Source organism: Anomalospiza imberbis, chromosome 5 (assembly GCF_031753505.1).
Source record: "Anomalospiza imberbis isolate Cuckoo-Finch-1a 21T00152 chromosome 5, ASM3175350v1, whole genome shotgun sequence".
Taxonomy (NCBI): domain Eukaryota; kingdom Metazoa; phylum Chordata; class Aves; order Passeriformes; family Viduidae; genus Anomalospiza; species Anomalospiza imberbis.
In genome coordinates, this window is record NC_089685.1 from 29,079,369 (window position 1) to 29,099,693 (window position 20,325).

General features: G+C 39.0%; 1 protein-coding gene across 2 annotated transcripts; it reads right to left on the reverse strand.

The window, feature by feature from the left end:
- Positions 1 to 151: 151 nt before the first annotated feature.
- Positions 152 to 20,041, reverse strand: TWF1 (twinfilin actin binding protein 1). 2 transcript variants are annotated; one of them, XM_068190041.1, is made up of 9 exons: positions 19,238 to 19,377; positions 15,973 to 16,050; positions 13,211 to 13,389; positions 11,547 to 11,642; positions 10,282 to 10,386; positions 5,702 to 5,827; positions 5,353 to 5,503; positions 4,820 to 4,941; positions 152 to 3,286 (listed from the first exon to the last, which is right to left on the reverse strand). In XM_068190041.1, exons 1-9 carry the CDS (start codon positions 19,260 to 19,262, stop codon positions 3,116 to 3,118), a joined length of 1,053 nt encoding a protein of 350 aa, XP_068046142.1. In that variant the 5' UTR covers positions 19,263 to 19,377; the 3' UTR covers positions 152 to 3,115. The 2 variants fall into 2 exon arrangements, with proteins under 2 accessions (XP_068046142.1, XP_068046141.1); XM_068190040.1 differs by lacking the exons at positions 152 to 3,286; positions 4,820 to 4,941; positions 5,353 to 5,503; positions 19,238 to 19,377 and adding an exon at positions 19,613 to 20,041 and having other exon boundaries at positions 5,639 to 5,827.
- Between the last annotated feature and the right edge of the window lie 284 nt (positions 20,042 to 20,325).

A 20,325-nucleotide genomic window follows, 5' to 3' on the forward strand; every position in this document is an offset into this window, starting at 1 on the left:
AGCAAAAGCCAGGAGCTCTGTTTCTGCTCAACTCCCTTCTTACACCCCACAGTCACTTTCTAGTCCTGTGGGAACTGCCTGTTACACATTCTTATCTTAGAATATAAATCTTCATTAAAGAGACTATGAAATGATTCAGACAACACCAAGCTAAAGCATCAATCTTTATTTATAAAGTAAATTACAAAATAGATAAACTTAGTTAATTTTAGCATCTGAAGGTGGCTTTCATTGAATACATAAACACACTGATAAACAAAATTTTTTATTTACAATGTCAATCTAAGCAACAGAGCAGTTTTTACCTTGATTAGTTTAACCGTTGATAGGAGTGTTTTAAAAGATCGAGATCTCCCTAACTTGCAACATAAACATTTATTAAATAATTACCTGTCCTGTTAATTAACTATTTAATAGCTTGTGACATAACTGCAAGCAGCTCCATTGCTTTTGGGCTTTATGAAGGCCAACAACAGTTTGAATGGAGACTTGCAATTATTTAATGACCAGAGACAGTTAATGGAGCAACTTTGATTAATGCCCACATTTTGCACTGGTTCTGAACATTTGTGAAGAGAAGTGGAGGCAACCATGTAGATGTAAACATGATAGATTGTACAAAAAGAACAGATACTTCTTATTGCTGTTAGGAAAATAGCTACAAGAGGCCTGGAGAAGCAGCCAGCAGTGCAAGACTTCATACAATTCTTTTTGGGAAAAGTGAGGGGGAGACGTGCTCAGGGCATGAGTGACTCCTGTCTGGGCTGGGTGTATACATCACATAGAATATTTTCACATAGGGAAATTTACAATGTCTGGTTTGGGCTGAACTCTAAAGCAGCTCTTGCATAATCACTTAACCAGCTCTCATCATCCTCCAGATTAAATTTTCCATCTCCTGTCCTCATCTACCTAGGGCAGGATTGCAGAAAGAAACAAAATCAAAAACCAAAAACAACATCGAAAGAAACCCAAACAAACATCCGACAAAACCCCCACAACATGCACACGACCATATCAGGTCAAACTGTTCATTATTTAAAACATTTAGTCTTAAAAAGCTGAACTTCTTTACTGGCTCAAGAAAGTGTAGAGGTATGTGCACTCTTGCTATGGCTGGCACAAGGGCAGGAATACTAAATTCAAACAACTCTCTAGCAGTAATTTTTAAATGCTACACTCCTTAAAACCAAACCAAACCAAACATTCCAAAGTGAATTAGGTGTGTTACAAACATTTGAGTTAATCTAAAAATATATTTAATTACAGCGTACAGTGAGCTGCACACAAAATAACCATATTTAAAAAACAATGACACTTGCCCATAGTACAGAAGGCAAGAGGCAGGAAAAGAACACAAGAGCAAGCAGGAGAGATTAGCTGAGGATCAAGAGCTACTGAATTGGACTGATGTAGTGTGTAAAATTAAATGAAAAAAAAAGCTGAAGTGTAAAATTTCTGCTGCATATAAAAAACCCATGGTAATACCAACTATTGCAACCATCACATTATATAGTGCAATCTCAGATGTCAATAGTAAGCTAGTATAGCCAAACAAAATAATAGATAAAACATTTTTTGTCAGGAACTACTACTGTCAAAACATTATTCCCTACAAAACTAGGTTAAAATCCATCTTCCACCAGGTAAACACACGATTCAGCTCTATACTGAGTATATCCAGCAGCTAGGATAATATCCAATAAACCAAAGCTGGCAACTCCCATGTAGCTTTAAAAAAACCCCAAACCAACAAAACTCAAAAACCACAAACGTCACATAAAAGACACTAAAAAGCAATTCCTCACTGGGAATATAATCTATTCACAAGTATATGCTTCATCACACAGTTTTAAATATTTAAGGTCATCCAATACTTGATTTCCACATCTAATTCCCCCTTAATGCACTTATTAAAATAATCTACTTTTCCTCTTCCTGTTAAACACACTACTTACAGTTCAATCAAGTTTAGACTATTCTGCCTAAGTATTTTGAAGAAGGGAAGAAAAAAAATCATTGAAATACTAACTAGGGGCTTGCTGCCAGCAGTTATTCAAGACCTAGTTGGACTTAAATTACAGATATAAGTTACAATTGAAGTTCAAACATTTAGAAAAAGTAATTTTCAGAATAGCTTGAAAGTAAAAATTGCAGTTGATAGTGCAAACACAATAGGACCTCAAGGATAACTCACTGTTATGAAGCAAGACTGCTTCAGTTTTTACTGAACTTACACATCTTTAGATCCAACTGCACCAATAATTAATTACTTTTTAGATACTTTAGACATACTGCTCTGAAAGCAGCTCCATAATCTATTGAGTATACTAACTCATTGACTTTTAATCTCCTTTTACTTGGTCATTCAGTACCTAATACGTAACACCTATGAGTGATACAGAAGTCTGGAAAAGCTATTGTGTTTTATGCCAGATTTCTTTAAACGATAATTCATTAAATTAGTTATAAATTTCAGATGACCAAGTTTTTGCCTCCGAAAATGTCCACCTATTCCTGAATGCTTATATTAATTGAACAATAACCGATTTTAGTTTATCTTTTCCATTGTAAGGAAAAAAAACCAAACAAAACAACAACGAAATCCAGCAATACATCTTGTCAAAATCCAAAGACAACCTTCTATTATACTATTGTCCATAAGTGCTACAAAGAAAAATAAAGTTTTAATTGAGACAACGATATGTAGTCCTTCATCTCTTCTCACATGGAAAGTCTTAGAATTTTAATTGGCTACACATAAGAATTCAGCTGTGACTTACTCACAGATTACATGGGCTTCATAGTCTTATGTCTGCAAAGTTTATGATCACATGTTACAGCTATTAAATAATGGATTCTAAATTAAAATAAAGGGGTACTAGCTTAGTTTTTCTCTTCTAGCTTCAAAATAATTATCTCTTCTATATGTCATAAAACATGGTCAACAAATATAATCATGTAACAATATAAAAAGTGTTGAGGTCAGAAAAGAGAAGAGTCAAAAGAGTTTTTTTTTTTCCCTAGCATCTATGAATGGAATGATTTCAGTTCATTACCAAAAGCCAGAATTCCATTTCTTACTCTTATACTTTAACAAATACAAACACAGTTTCTAATCACTAGGTGTTTCAGTCTCTGCTGGACCTCTGATCAGTCTTCGTATTCCCCTCTTCCCTGCAGGACCTTTTGGTTTAGCAAAACTCTGTTTGTAAGCATGTTGTTTTGGATGTACTTCTTCATAAAGAAAGTCAGCAGTTAACTCATCACCATTATCTATTTCAATCTGTCAGAAAAAAACATCATACTCAAAGTCAAAAACATTTAGAAACTTTGCTGAAACTCAATACTATATTAAAACCATATGTGCAATAATGTTCAAAGTCAAGCATGAAAAGTTCTCCAACCTGAGAAATTTTGGATAGTTTTTCTGAGACTCCCCTCAACTCTTACTACTATTAAGTGCGACTTAATTATTTTCCTGAAATGTAAGCATGACTAAACTATGCTAAGCACGACTTACATATGCTAAGGACTTCTTTTTGTCCCAAGCTTTGGCACAGTGTACCTGTTAAGACTAATAACTAGGAGAACACATTCCATGTGAAACTAGTGCTTATTTACTCATTTTAAGTATTTACACACTGTAAGAATCAAAATTGTTCACTATAACATGTTTTAAACAGTACTGTATAAACAATGTGCATGCATGTTGTTATCTCTTGAGAAAGAGGGGGAGGAGTATAAAGCTTGTATTATTAGCTGGCTACTGCCACTCAGCAAGTACTCAAGTGTTTAGCAAGGAAAAGCTACAATAATGAACAAAATGGAGGGAAGTGTTTTAGTTTTCAAAATCTAGATATATGAAACCAAATAGAAAGAAAATAATGTTCTCAAGCCAAACTCCTCTGTTTTAAATTGCAGGAATTTAGAATTCAGAGAAATGCTACGGCATTGCTCTGCTGAGCATTCAGTACTTCATGCCCTGTCAATCATAACACTTGACAGACTTGCCAGCTCCAGTTCTGCTGTTGCAAGTACATGCTTCAGAAATTTCTGTCTGCAGGAATTTTCAGGAGTCATGTGGTGCTTTAGTTTTGTTATAGAAAGGCAATTTCAGAAAAATAATTACATACAAATATATATAGAAAAAAATCTAGTTAATTAGCGTCATCTCACTAAAAATTGTTAGTAGTAATTCTGCTGGTTTTAAGGTAAACATAATCTCTACTGAAACTAAACTTCTGCAAAAGTGTTAAAAAAGTAACCATAGGTCACAAGTGGATCATTTCTGTGGTCTCTGCTTGGGAGGTGAAAAGCAACTTTTTTCATTGCAGTAAAATCTATACAGTGTGAAAAGATCAGCTTACTTGCAAATACTTGTTTGCCCCATCAAGGACTCCTAAGATAGCAGTTCTAATTTTCAGAACTGCAGCTTGAAATTATTTTGAAAATCCCTACATAACTTAGGCTTAAAGGAATTTAATATTTAACAACAGCAATATGTTAGAACAGTAAGACACAATTTTGAGTAAGAAATCATGTTAATTCTATAAAGTCCTTCAAATTACACTCAAATACTTCTTTGATGCACAAGGATATGTATTTTCAAGATAAAAGTGTAGAAATTATGACACAGAGTAAAACTTTCAAGACTTAACTTTGTATCTCTAGCTCCATCAACAATCATTTCCTGTTCAGGTCAAACTAAGTAACATTTGTTATTGTTTAGAGAAGGTGGTGACAGAGACAGTTACAGTTTTCCATTAAGAAGGAAAGACAGATATGGAGAAAATACCCATACACCCCCTGCACTTACCTTTCTAACTATCTGCATCCACAACTGTGTTTCTACAATTTCTAACAGTGGACTTTTGCAACTAGAGTAGAGCATTCGTTCTCGTATACTACAGGTATACCCTGGCATAGAGTAGATGAAAACTGCAGGAAAAGAAAACAACACCACAAATACACTCTTATCAAAAGCAGTATCATAAAGCCATTTATAGCAGAGAGGCAATGGAAGGCAACTATGCAATCTGAAAGCAAAAAATGTAGTGCTGTTCTGGAGCTTTTTGTGCTTCAGCAAGTGTTTCATTTCAAACAGAGGATAAGAGAATGGCCAGTATCTGTATGTTTTCACATTTATGGGTGTTCATAATCAAAAGGGATAGCTCACTATTTTACCAACATAAGAGCTCCCCTTCACAAGTTCACAGTTTTACAACCAAATGACTCTGAAATTTATGATCATGCTGACACATCTTTCTCTCTGACTCAAAATTCCTAAGGAATTTGAAACAAGCCAGTGAAGTTTCATATGAAAAAAAAAATAGAAAAATTTTCTCATACCTATGGATTCCAAATAGTCTCCTTCATGTGTGTGCTTATACAGGAAAAAGTGGTAACGCGCAGCATCCTTCGGAACTCTTTTTGGCAAGTCCTTAAGTTCAGTATCAAGTGTGTTGGCCAAAATAATAGTTTCATTTTTCATATCAATTTGCTGTAAACAAAGCAAACATGAATATAGTTAATACACAAAAAAGCAAACCAAAGAACATGACAGGATAGAAAAAATCCTGGATTAATCTAATTCAAAATGGTAATTTATCAGCATACTACATCAACACACATTGTTTCATATGTGGGTGATCTATTTTATACTCATTATTAAAAAACAATTAAAATATTTTATACTTGCCAGTTGTACATAATTGAGTTGCTTATTTTTCAGTTTCTCCAGAGCCTGAATAGCTTCTTTAGCAATGGGGAATGCTACTCCTTGCAGTGTTTGATGCTTGGTATCTACACCAACATCTGCCTGTACCTGGAACACAAGTCAGCCAAGTTGTTAAAAGAAACCTCTGCAGCCATTTATTTAGTGGCAGCCATTTATTTCAGTGACTGACAATGACTGACAATTCATTCCACATGGATACACATAGAGTTAGCAGTAGCTATTCCAAGAATAAACCACCCCAAGAAATCTTTCCCATATACAAAAGATTTGTATTTTTAATTTACAGGTCATGTTTCTTTGCTAGCCTGCAAACTTTCTTATCTCTGAAACCGTTCTGCTTAGCAGAGCAACAAAATCATCAGAGGGAAAACTGGTTCAAGTGTCAGTAAAGAAGTTCTAAGTTAAAATCTGCTATAGAGACACAATAATCCAGGAAAAATATACCTTGATTTTCATATGCTGTGTTATACTTTTGAACTGAAAATATTCCTCATAAACTTTGTAATAGCTTAAAAAAAAATATCAAAACAAAGATATGGTTTCTAGGGGGTCAAAATTTTTGAAGGAAGAGAGAAATTATAAGACAAACTGATCTTCTAGAAGGAAGAGTAAAACTTCTACTCTTCCTCCTGCTTCAACATGCTCCTCCAAATAGCCTATACCAAAACCAAAGCAAACAAAACCCTAATTCTTTATTTCTAGAAGGTCTACCACAGAGTAAAAAAAAATAAAAATCCAGGACAAGCTAGACAATTATTCATAATCCAGTTATATTAGTGTCAAATTATTGGAGAAAACAGTTATTTTAAAGCTGATGTTCAAGAATTTATGTTTATCTTACTATTCATTCAGTTTCTCTAAAAATGAGCTCTGGCCTCCAGTCTTCTTCAGTCTTAGTTTATTGTCTTTGTACTGTTTTTTTAATACATTTACTTCCTTTTAAAGTTTCACAATTACATTTAACATTGGTTATGACGCTGCAAAAGTCAAAAAAGTGTACCAGATGGAAAGTGTGGACCTTTCCTACCCTAGATCTATCAACTAGAAGATGTGCAGCTTATTAAAAAGAGATGCTAATAAAATATGAAACAAACTGATAAAAAAATTAAAAACAAACATGTGGCAACACTTACTTATACTTCACATTTTAAAGAACAGCTTGTCAGCAACAAAGAAGAAGAAAGCAGGTGGAGAGCTTACTTTGCACAATTGATAAATTTATTAACAAGGTTATAGAAAAAATGCTTTGCAAAATATGTAGCTGCATAAAAGCCTGGTTGCCAAATGTAAAATAGGCATCACAAAAATAATAAACCATCATAAATACCATACTCTAGAATCCATATTAAAATACAGGAAGAAAATAAGTACTCCAAACTTAAAAACAGGCTGTGAAGTGTGGAGATAGACAAGGGAAGAGAGTAACCCAATGCAGCTCCAGATACAGGAAAATGAACAGAACCACCTAAGTCGCTTAAGAATATTTAAATTCACACAGCTAAGATTTAGTTAGTAATGGCTGCTAAGTGCTGGATAAAATGGCAGATAAAATTTCCTGTGAATAAATGTAAATGTATGCTGGAGGAAAAAAAAACTCTTTTTCTATTTGTATGGTGATGGGGTTGAGCTGGCTACTACCATTCAGGAGCAAGACCTTGCATATCATTCTGACTAAATCTGAAAATAACCCCAAGGCAAAAAAAAAAATACCCAAAACACTCCCCATCCACAAATGAAATGTTACAAATTGTTAGAAAAAAGATTAGAGAACAGAACATGTTATTACGCACTGTAGATATCAGTAACATGCCTGCATCTTGAATACCACATGCAGATCTGGCTTCCCCATCCCTCCATCTCATAAATTATATAGCAGAACTGGAAAAACTGCAGAGAAAAGCAAAAGGATCAGAAGTATGGAGTGCATTGTTTAGGAGGAAGAACTACCCAGATTAGGACTTGTCAGCCTGGAATAGATAACTGATAAGGAATACAACAGAGGTCCATGGATAGAGAATCATGTCATAGTTGTGGTTGGAAGGGTCCTCTAAGGGTGAGCTAGTCCAACTTCCCCGCCCCTCCAGAAAGCAGCAACATCTTCAAATAGATCAGGCAGCTCAGAGCCTGTTTCTAGGGATGGGGCATCTACCACCTCTCTCAGCAAACTCTTCCAGTACCTCATCACACTCATCAAAAAACAAATTCTTGCTCATATATCTAATCTAGCATACCCTGGTTTAGTTTAAAACCATTCCCCGTTGTTCTATGGCAACAGGCCCCTGTCCCCTTATTTTTTATAAGCCCCCTTTAAGTACTGAAAGGCCACTGAGATTTCCCTGAAGCCTTCTCTACTCCAGTCTAATCAACCCCAACTTTCTCAGCCTTTTCTCATAGGGAATATATTCCAGCCCTATGATCATTTTTGTGGCCCCCTTCTGGACCCACTCTAACAGGTCCATGTCTTTCCTGTGCTGAGTACCCCAGAGCTGGATGCAGTGTTCCAGGTGGGATCCAGAGCAGAGCAGAGGGGGAGGATCACCTCTCTTTACGTGCTGGCCACACTGCTTTTGATGCAGCCCAGGATATGGTTTGCATTCTGGGATACAGAGGGCTTTATCTAAGGGGAGCGGGAAACTGAGGATTGGCTGAATGACTCTTTTTTGCCTTCGCCATACTATCTGTAGGGGTATCAGAATAAACTAGAGATTCTAGAGAGTAGTCAGTGGTTCTTTACATAGTATTTTGCCAAGCTGTGGAATATCCTGCCACAGGACCCGTGGCCAACAAAACCTTTATGTGGATTTATAGAAATGACAAGACTAGATGATGGATGAAAAACCCGTTAAGAAGAATTATATAGTAAGATGTCATCTTTTTGCAGGAAGCTCCCTACCTGCAAATGTTGAGGCAACAGAAGAGTATTTAAGGTAATTATAGCCTTCTTGCCCTGCTCCTACATCTTTCCTAGATTCCTGCTGTTTTCTCAAGGACTTGACAACAGACTAGATGATCCTTTGATCTGGCCCAGTAAAATATTTCTTAGGGTAATTATGAAAGAATATACATTGGGAAACTTTTTAAAATCAGAAAGCTTTTCGTTTTCTAAGTCTAATTACAGGCTCTGTAACAGTGGAAACAATGAAGAGAAAAATGACATAAGTTAATGTATTGTGAGATGTTTCAAACAAAGCCAAAATGGCAGCAATATATAATTTATGTGTCCCTGAAAAGCAAAGGTATTGCTGCTGAAATTTCAGAACACATAAAGACTTGGTTTGCATGAATCACCTTCTAAACACATTGTGTGTAGTACATACACTAATACGAGAAGTGATCGCTGATCCCACAGAAGTTTTACATTCATTACTGGTTTTTTTTAAAGCTGATGAAGTAAAATGCAGTATTTAATGATGGTGAATGTATTTCTCCATTTAATTATTAAAATCAGACATGAAAACTAACAAAAGACACCACTGGGAATGAAAGTCAATAAACAACAAAGTTGCAGCAAAAGCAGAGTAGAGTGAAAACAAAAGATGCACAGCTGTATTTAACACAATGGCTGCCTGGTATCCAGCTCCAGAAATAAATCATACTTCAAACACATGTACCACAGCTCTAACATATAAGTCTAAAGAACAAATAAGTTCAGCACATATTTTAATACACATCTGATATAAACAGTGTTCAAATGAAGAAAAAATGTGATAAGGAGAATCCTCTGAAACTTTTCAGTCACTAGCTAGCTGGCAATCATCAATTTTTTTGGTTAAAGGCATTTGATAGAGATTTTTCTAAAAGGGGTTTGTAGCATAAGCGAATCAGTCTCTTAAAGTGATCAGCTGTTTGGTCTGGATTTCTGTTTTATTTTTATTGGAATCCTCTTCCCTTCCTCTCAGTCTTAAAGACAAGTGCAGTGGTACCAAAAACTATGTACCTTTCTTCTAAAAATAAGACTGCTGAAATTCTCTTGGCAATCACTCACTGTAATAATTGCTATTCTGTATTTTCTCTACAACTTCTGCCACCATGAGAAATGCGTGGGGGCAATGACATGTGGACAATGACTGAGGTTGGAAGACTCTCCATAGGTCACCCTGTCCAACAACACTGTTCAATCAGGGCCAACTAGAGCCAGCCGCCCAGCTGTCTGCCCAAACATCTTCTGAATATCTCCAAGATGGAGACCCCATATCTCCCTGGGCAACCAGTGCCAGTGCCTGATCACTCTTCACAAAGAAGGACATCCAGTGATACTAAAAGCAGAAGTTTCAACAATTAAGCTCTGCAGTTGCCAGGCCTCTGATGCGGACACTAGGCCTTTCAAATGCCGTGAGATCACTCATGCCACTTCAGCTCCAGCCACCATCACCCTGCAGTTTCAACCCATTGAGAAGTACATTTATATGCTCATCCACTCACACTTTCTGAACCTTTCCATTTTCTGTTCTGCCTTTTTTTTACCCTAGAAAGACATTTCCCTACAATATATTTGGAACTCTGCAGCATTTCCCACACATGCTTGAAAACATTTTAGATACCTCGTTAATCTTAATTTGTCGAAGTTCCTCTTCTGCTGCAGTCAAAGGTGCAGGGGAGGATTGTGATATCAAATATTTTTTATATCCATTCAGTGAAACATCATCCTGAAAGCACAATATCAATATTTATCAGGGTTTTTTTCTTCAAAGATTTTCTATGGAGCATTGCAAAAAGTAGTTGCCTTCCATACAGTTATGGTCATTTTATTTGACTATTCCAATATTCCATTATGTCTTGTTTCAGAAGCCCAGAGGTATCCAGGTAATACATATGAATTAGTAGGTGGGACCATAATAGGGTTCCACCACAATAACAGCACTTGTTGCAACCAAACCATCCTTAGGTTTAACAAAATAAAGACGAAGCAACCCACTGGATGCTGATATCAAGATCCTGAGTGACATCAGCAACTTGAACACCTTGAAGAAGCTGTGATTTTCAAACAGATGACCATTAAGGCCAGCAACAATTAAGAAGTTTATGAAGACACTGAAACCAGCAATTTAGAGATATATAAGCTGTAACATAATGAGCCTGGGAGAAGTGAATTATATCAATGTCATCTTCCATGTGCCCCAGGCCCATTCTGAAATAACAGTAAGACAGATATAATGCTCCTTCCTCACAACTGAGATGGAAGCTCAGACTTGTAGGGCTAGACACAAATTCCATATATTGCATAGACTGCTAATGGTTTGGTGCAAGTGGCAGTGAGAGACTGGTTAATTGAACAGGCAAGAAAAAAATAACAGGACCCCTAATGGTAAACCCTCTTAGAAAGTCAATTATCTACTCCCCTAGAATACAGCCTCTCCACATGATAATGAAGGCCTCCATGACAGGTTAATGATAAATATAACAAAATTTACTTAGTGAGCAACAGAATTATTAGTCTCATGTCCACCACAACAGCTCATTTCTCTTTCATAGCTTTTTTCCCCACTATAATATCCTCTAGTCATCCCCAAACCTCCAATTCTTTCCATTCCATTACGGGACTAATACTTGTTCAGTGAGATTAAGAGATATTCTTAGGTTATTTAGTTTTCATAACCATTTGAAGCATGGACTTCTAAGCCTGACTGTACCTATTAACTTGTTCAAATGAGCTCAAATACACTTTAACACTGGAATAACACACATAGCTTTTAACTCTTTTCTTTAATCCAAAAAGACCATAAGCAACCCACATTCATACCAGCAACATCAGCTACTCTATTCAGTATTTAAACTCAGTGTCCTGACTTTGAAAAGAAAAACATACCTGTACCGTTCCAAATACTTCATCTTTAATATGGCCACCTCCAAATTCTTTCTTAAGCGTTGCTCGGGTTGCTGCATACAACATTTTTTGACGAACCTAGTATATAATACAAACAGTAGCTTTTTGGGTTGGTTCTTTTTTTTAATTTTGCTGTACACAGAGAATCCAGCATGTTGGTGTACCAAGTCCATTAACAAACATCTTTCTTGAACAAGTATTTCAAGTGTTGAAACTGCACTATAAACTTGTAGAGCTCTGAATCACGATACTTACTCATACAATTAAACTCACAAGGTCATGATACTATGTATTGTTATCAAAGTAACTTCAAAATTGAATTGCAGCCTTAGTTGGAGTATGAGCTTTTTTTTAAATGGGAAAAAATCAACATAATCGTTAGTAATTTTAAATGGAAAAACCACAATTGTTTGAATCTTTTGTCACTGTCTGTGTACTAATGGATGCAACAGACAGCAAAATAGCAGACTAGAAGTAACTCATTATTACTTTGGATTTGATAGTGACTCCAGATAGTTATGGTTCAACTACAGAGTGGAAAAATTATGTTTGCTCCCTGTGAACTTGTTGTCTAACATAGTCACTTACTCCTCTCTCAGCAGTCCCACCTTCCCACTTTATTTCACCATCATGTTATCCTCTCCACAATACTTCACCTTTTCCACCTAATCACCTCTATACACATCAACTTTTGGTGTCTTATTATTTCCTAACTGTTAGTGAAAGCAGTGGGAATACTGGAACAGCTTTGCTTTCTGCCTTCCCTTATCTCACATTCCCAGAACCAGTATGCTAGTTCTGTGGCAGCAGCTCTCTGGCCACAGAGAGCAACAGACAACTTTCCCAGGCCTTTCTGGGAAAAGTCTGTGAGAAGATCAGAGAAAAGAATGAGAAACAATTCTCATCTTCACTTGCTGCACCTGTTGTTGTGAACATGTGGAATGTGTTACGGAGATTTGTTTACCAAAGGGTGGTTTCTTAATTAGCCAGTGGAGATGGTGTTTGGACAGGAGGACTAATCAATTCCACCTGTATCATAATGGTCTATAAAAGCAATGGGTTCCTTAATAATAAAGAGATTGATCAGCCTTCTGTGAATCATGGAGTCAATGCTAATTATTACCAGGCCAGGGGCCCACTGTCACGACATAGTTCCTCCTAGAAATCCTTAATTTTGACCTCAGTCCTCTCCCATGCTCTCAAACCACTAAGAAGGAGTGTATTCTGTGGCACACCACATATCCACAAGTGCCAGCTTGGCAGCCAGCAAGCCAAACAGAATAAACAGCTTGAGCTCACACTATAATTCTGTCTGTCTATATGAGCACCCATTAAGATTTCTGTCCTATATCCTTCCATAAGTTTTCTGAAGTACTGACAGTAAGACAGACAAACAGGGCAAAAAAAACTGTATTGTGTCCCCCAGTCAGTCTAAAAATACATTGGATCAGCTGTACTCCATCTAGACCTACTGATTTGCTCTTTAATCATCTTAAAGAAACATTTTCCTAGTTTACTTCTGGGAATGTAGGGGGAGGTTGGGGAATGCTTCATTCCTGAAATCCTTTTCCTTCATATCTGAGATTCAGATCAAATGGTACTCTTGAAAAATCATTAACATGAAGCCTCTGATGACTGTTACTTACAGGAGAGTGATCAGGTGACCATGCAATGAAGATCCATTCATATCCTTGAGCATTCTGTGAATCTAATCTGTACAATATATAACATGGTTGTTTGTCTTCAAGAAGGGGAAGGACAAAGGAATCATAATCCTTTTCCCATGATCCAGCTGGCTGTCTAGAGGATCCCACAACAAGCTGCTCTAAAACCAATAACCAAAGCCACAGGTTAGCAACAATACAGTTAATAGTGTCTGTCAAATTAATAATTACAGTAAGAAGTTAATTAGACACTTAATCGTTCATAATTATGCCCAGAAGAATGGAAGACAAGAACAGTCAGTGTAAAAGTGGGTGAATTACTACAAAAGCTGTGTATGTTCAAACCCTAACTTACTTTAACCGAATTTCTGATAGTTGAGTCGTAACGTGCTGGTTGTCATCAAGTTCTTTGATCTGAAGTGATACTACTGATGTTAGCTTTTTTAGCTAAAGGGAAATAAGGGAAGGGAAATAAGAACTGTGTTCTGACAGTTAATTTTTTTAATTTGGAATACCTAGGTATAAATAAGGTAAGAGTAAATTTTCAAATTTTAGAACTATAATTACTGATGCTCTTGGTATAACATATTAGTGTTTGTACTCATTGTCAGGAGTCAATAATCCAGTTATACAGTGAAAAGAGTTTGGAATGAATATGCTTGCACTAATCACTAACTTGACTATGTAAGTAGATAAACCTCTTTCTAATACAGCTTCATAGCTATGGTCTCTTTAAATGACTGAAGTTGTTTATTATGTATAATTGGTTTAAGTCTGTATAGAATACTTCATTGGTATCTAATTATGTGAACAGCTGTAGCAACAAGATTTTCCTCTTACTTATACATCACATCTCCGTTTCCAAAGGAAAGTGTTAGCATACCGTCTTACAAAACATTTATCAGCTTCCCAAGAAATAGTAGCCCACACAAGTGGAATAGAAATACCTTGTTTAAATGGCATCCTGCAACAGTTTGAAGACCATCATAGTAACTAGTACACAGACCACCTTTTGAGATCTAGGGCTTAACTTATAAAACTTCATACAAAGTACAACAGCACACAAATGCCTCTACAGCAAAACTTCAAGCAAAGCATTCTACCACAGTAAATCACAGAACACAAACAGCTCAGGGCAAGGGTGTTTTGCCCTTCTTTAAATTAGAAACAAAGTACCTGAACTACCTGGAGTTGTACACCTAAACCAAGAGTATTCAGAATGTACTTGTCAATTCTGAACTCTAAGTGGATTTATACCCACTTGGATTTAAGATACAGCCAGAGGAGCTTCATGCCCAGCAGCAAATCTCTTCTCTTATTAACTCAGATTAGCAAAACACAATTTGAATATTATCTGTTGGCTATTATCTGTTACTTAAAGCTCCTGAAGACAGATGAGGCAACTGCCCTTCTTCCAGTATACTGGGAGTTTTACAGGTTCCTTTTTGAACTGCAGAAAATACTATCAAAGACTGGACTCTGCTTCTTATACAGATGAAATGCCTATACCAATATGTTTATATCTATATATGTGTATACACATTAATACATACACACAAAAATTAAAAAATAGGAAATGAAAAAATAGGGAAAGTATTAAATTTGTATCTTATTTCCAGGCTTCACTTCATATTATAAAGTAGCATATACACAAAAGCACATTGTTTTGCCTTGCTTAATGGGAATAAAAACCCAAAACAATGGATTGTCAGCATTGACTTTGTGCTACTGAGACTATCACAAAGCCCTGCCTGTAATCTTACTATTCCCACTGCCTTAAAGAAAGCTTTATTAAAATATTGGAAGACTTCCTAAGAAAAGCAAGCACAAGGAAGGTAACAGTAGGTTATTTACCTACCAGTTAAAGTGTATCTGTCTATGTATGTACATGTAACTTTCTCCAGCTAACAGATTTTTTAGTGTATTGTAAATGAATGAAGTCTAAAACAAATGCTTTCAAAGTGGACAACTGACATGCTTGAAAAGATGGACTAAACCAGGAAATATCTTATACAACCAACCAACACTGCTATTAAAGAAAATAAAATAATTATTAATCTTTCAGTGTTTGTAGCCTATATCCCTTCCCAAGAAGTTCAAAATCAAACTCAAGTTCTGATCGAAACTATGTAATTTTCTATTCATACATCTATGTTGAGATTTAAGAAACAGTTTTAACTTTGAAAATTTAAATAAAGTCACAGATTTATAAAGATATCTTCTATGTAGCCAGATGACTACTTAAACACCTGCTTTAGCAGGACTTTCTACATGCAGCACTTTGATGTGCCTTTTTAACCAGGATATATCAGTATAAAATTTACAGTTCTACATCAACAAGGTATTTCCATTTCTGATCAGTTGCTGTGTAAGACTAGCTCTCTGTCTAGTGAAAGTAACCAGAGTGTCCAAATGCTACACAGGTGTGGAAATTTTCATTTCCTCTACTCTTTAGTAAGAGATAAGAATAAGCTTATTTATACTATCCATACAAAATACACAGCAGTTCTTGGCAAAATATGAAATTATATTTGGGAGAAAAATTCAAATACAAAAATACTGTAGTATTGTAGTAAAAAAGCTTAGGATCACCAAAATTTAAATTTTATCTTCTATATATGAAAAGCCTTAGTAACATTAAGTTTGGCAGAGTTCTGTTTTTTAAACAATTGTACATGTAAATCATTAAAACAACTAGGAAAATATCTAAAAGAAACAGAAAAAAAGAATAAAATTTGACTAACCATTGTCAATGACTATTTTTAAAAGCCTGTATTGTCCATTTCTGGCTCCAACAAAGATGTCTTTAACGCTTCCACTAGCTGAAAAACAGAAAATAAAAGTAATCAAATTAACACATTTCATTTCCCTAGGACAAAGAATATTCATGAGGGTAAGAACAACACTGGAAAAATGTACAACTGGCCCTTTGCTACAAAGTTGGACAGCAAAACAAACCCAGGAGGGATGCTGCTGCTATGCTGCACACTGTTCCAACCATCAGCATCCCACACAAAGATGAAAGACAACATTACAAAACAGCCCTACTTTCTAGCATACTAAATGCTTTTCAGCATTGTGAAAATTACAGGTGACATCATCAATCTCATGTTTCAGAGTTAACACAGCAACACAATAAAAATATGACGCATCTCAAATTACAACAGCTTCAAGAAGTCTGCAGGCTTAGTACAAACTTTCAGACAGAAACTTTACGCCTGCCAGGAAAATGTTAGAGCTTGTCTGGCTGAAGTGATGGTCTTTCCTGAGAGCACCTCTCTGCAGCATAGCCGTGAAAGCTGCCACTTATTGCTCACCGTTCATACCTCCTTATCTCCTTCTATGGTTGAGGACATTGTTCAAGCCCCAACCTACTGTAACAACATAGCTTTATAGTAAATTTACAAAGTAACTAAAATATTTTTACATTTGTGTAAATCACATTGACACTATAGCACCAACATGACAGATTCACTTCCATAAGCACACAGAAGAACTGCTCTTGACTCGTGTGAAGACTATTCTTATCTCAACTGCTCTGCTAAATAATCTGAGTGCAAATCGGTTTAATTATACCAGAGACAGAGAGTTGTAAGGATTTACTGAAAAACATTTATTGCAAGCTGGTCCTTTAAGTAATCCCATAGGATAGAGCATAGCACCAGCAAAACAAACATCAAACCAGGAAACAAATAAAATGGATTATTTATAGTCAGGTTGAGGCCAAATGAACAGATGGTATCCAGCAACATTACTGCCCATACTCAAACATTTTACATTTATGTTCGTCCAAGTGGTGCCAGGCCCATTCTGAGAGTCCAAAATGGTATGTTAAAAGAACATGTTAAGCAAACTGAACTGCAGTGGGTTTCCAGTTCAACCCCAGTTTCATCCCAGCTGTCTTCTTCCCACTAACCAGTGCAGACCCTCACAGTAATTTGCTGACAGCTTTTCTAATCATCTCTGCTGGTCTTCACCATTACATTGAGCAACCAAACATCATACCATTTTCTAGACTTTTTGTTGCCCCAGAACATTCTTTGTCCTCTTCTTATCTATTATCCTTTTGTTCCTTATTCTCTCATTTCAACACTACACACCAAAACAAGAACAGAATACAGCAGTCTCTACACCAATTCCAGAACTGTTTCCTGAAAAAATATTTTGAGACACTTGTAAAACCAGCTCACTATCAAGTGATCTATGGCTTTTTTTCATCATTAAGGTATTTAAATTCACAAAAGTGATATTATTTTCTGCCCATAGCAGAGGGCCACAGAATCAAAATCTGGGCTTATTTCACAACTATTTTGCAGAGAATATTATTTTTAAATTATTTAAAAGACTGTAAACCCATGCAATTGTATTTCACCCTAGTTACTGCATTCTGTAACTTCCAACAGTATTTATCTGCACTGGCCTGTTTAAAAAGTCCAGTCCTTTTAGCAACTGCCTAGTACATATCACTGTGCCCATGACTTCATTTCTGTTTCCAGAAAAAAGCAGCCCATGCTGCCAAATCTTGTAATTGTTTATGAGTGACAGTAGCCTGTTTGTAGCTAAAGCCAGCAATGGCACAAGTAGAGCTACTCCTCTTCCAAACGGCAGAGGCTGATGCTTTGCTGCAAACAGGCTCCTGATGAGTGCCTGCTGAAGCAGGTTCCCAAAGGAAAGCTGCCGAGTTCTCTACAGCTCTCCTCAGAGGACAAACGATTCTCAGACACGAAGCAGAGCTGCAGAAGAGGATTAGCCACTCTTTTGCTTACAATAAGCAACAGAGTATTCTTCTGCTCCTCCCTGCCAGCATTGCCAGGAGAACAAGGGATTACGATTTACTAACTAACAGGTTTCCCCAGACTGGAAAAAAAAAAAAAAAAGCCATTCCAGGTGCACCTCTAGCCTGAGAACGGTTGAAAAACTTAAAACAAGAAGCTGCAAAAAAAAGATCAAAGATTGGCATGCAAAGGAAGGAAAAGAAGAGAGGAGAAAGGGTGCAAACCACACTCAGCTAATAGACAAAAAAGGGCACAGAAGAGCAGCTAAGGGCTGCCGTGGCTGGGACAAAAGTCACCTTCAACAATAAATACCGGAGAGCAGGCAAAGTACATGGTACTAGTCACCAAACACGCAGATTGCAGAAATCCAGACAGTAAAACCCGACCCCTCCATAATCCTGCTATATAATCCCTGCTTAGCAATTCTGTGATTCAGGGGAACCCGCTAATACTGCGAAACAATACTCTGTCTCTTTCTAATTGCTCCTCGCACCGTTCAAGGCCTGGAAACACGGGGGAAAAAAGGATCCCACGTACTTTCCCCCTTTGTGGCCTCCAGTGATGGGCTTTATAGTGGACTCTCCTACGCCAGGGCTCCTGCTCCTCCTCAGCGCTCTCGCTCCAAGGGACCCAGCAGCGACCCCCGGCATTTCCCGTGCTGTCCAACCCATCCCAAACTCGGTAGGGCCACCCCGAGCAGGCGACAGCCCCCGGCTCGACGCTGACTCCGCCACCGCAGGAAAACCTGCACTGGGGGAGCTACCTGAGCCCAGGCGGTCCGTGCCCGCCATTCACGGGGCTCTGCAGCGGACACTTTCCCCGGGCGGGCTCCCTGCCTCTCCGAGCGGACAGGCGCGCTTCGCTGGGCCGATAAACCCTGCGTGCTTCGCCTGGATGGGAACGGAGGTTCCCATAGGGGTTCGACCTCGACGAGTCGTGGCCGCCGGGGACGAAACCAGCAGCAGTTCCCCCGGTCTCGCCCTCTCGCCAGCCCGCGGCGCAAAGGACGGGCTCCTCCGGCAGCAAACAAAGAGCGCAGTAGTGGGAAAACTCCCGCCGGGAACGGCCCGCTAAGAGCCCGCTGCGCCGCCTGCCCCCGCGCCGCGCCCCGACCCGCGGAGAACGGCGCTCCGCCCGCCGCCCGCCCGGCTAGCAGGACCGGCGGAGACGGGGCCGGCTGTCATGAGGAGCAGTGGGCACCGCGGAGCGGAGGTGCGGGGAGCCCCGCGGGTACCTTGGATGCCGGTCTGATGGGACATGTCGCACCGCGCCCGGGCACCGCCGCCGCCGCCGCCGCCTCCCCGCCCGCCCGGCACGGCCCGGCCCGGCCCGGCCGCGCGCACGTGACGCGCCGCCGCCACTCAGCGGCCGGGAGGGAGCGCGGCGCCTTCCGGGCCCCGCCGGCCGGGCCGGGCCGGGCCGGGCCGGGGGCTGCGGCTGCGGCTGCGGCCGCCCCTGTCCAGGCACCGCCCTGCCCTCGGCACGCCCTGACCCGCGCCCGCTCCCCCTGCGCCTCCGCTCGGTGCTTCAGAACGGGGAAGGGCCGCAGCTTTCTCCTCTCCCGTATCCTTTGCTCTCCCTCTCCTCTCCTTTCTGTCGCTCTCTTCACCTGATGTCCCGGAGCCTGCGGCGCGACCCGCCGCGGGCATCGCAGGCGCAAAGCCTGCGGTCAATCCTGCGGCCAGGAAGGGGCATGTGCCCTGCGGCCCGGGTTGCTTGTTAACCGAAGTACTGAAAGATAACTGAGGTGAATTTAGTTGATCTGTAGAAACCCGTGGTGGAGACCTGTCGCTCTCGCTTGGGGCAGCACAGAAGGAGTCATCAGGTGTGTCTATGACAGTAGGCTGCATGCATACACTGGAAATTTTGGATTAAACAGTCCCTGACAAAGAGCCTGCAAGTCAGGGAACAGAGCCCAGACCCAGGGCTTACTCCGTTCAAGCCCTTGCCCCTGACAAGGCAGTCTTTCTCTGTTAATTTTGCAGTATGTGGTACGTGGTGGCACTGTATCAACAGCAACAATGAAGATTTCTTCTCTTTCAGTGCGGAGCTGGTGGCTGAGCCACTCATCTGCCTCGGCAGGACATGGATCCATGCTTAGGAAGGGTCCATCTGCTTCTCAGGGCCCGATCCGCCAGGCCAAAAGCTCCTTTATGCCTTTTCAAACTGCGTTGATACAGTTTTCCTCAGCTTTTTCTTTCAAAGTTTCCAGTGGAGTCTTGCATCATGGATTTAAGCATGCTCTGAAGGTCAATTTGCTTTTGCTAGCTCTTTTTCAGGCTCATCTGTCTATGGGTTGAGAAGTACCATCCTCTTGGCAAC

Excerpts from the sequence above, each read along its gene's own strand:
- TWF1 (XM_068190041.1), bottom strand. The coding sequence starts at position 19,262 with ATGTCCCATCAGACCGGCATCCAAG. Across the intron at positions 13,390-15,972 it reads AAAAATAGTCATTGACAATG|AGCAGCTTGTTGTGGGATCC; the intron begins GTTAGTCAAATT and ends TATTGGTTTTAG. Across the intron at positions 4,942-5,352 it reads AGACTATTTGGAATCCATAG|TTTTCATCTACTCTATGCCA; the intron begins GTATGAGAAAAT and ends CTTTTCCTGCAG.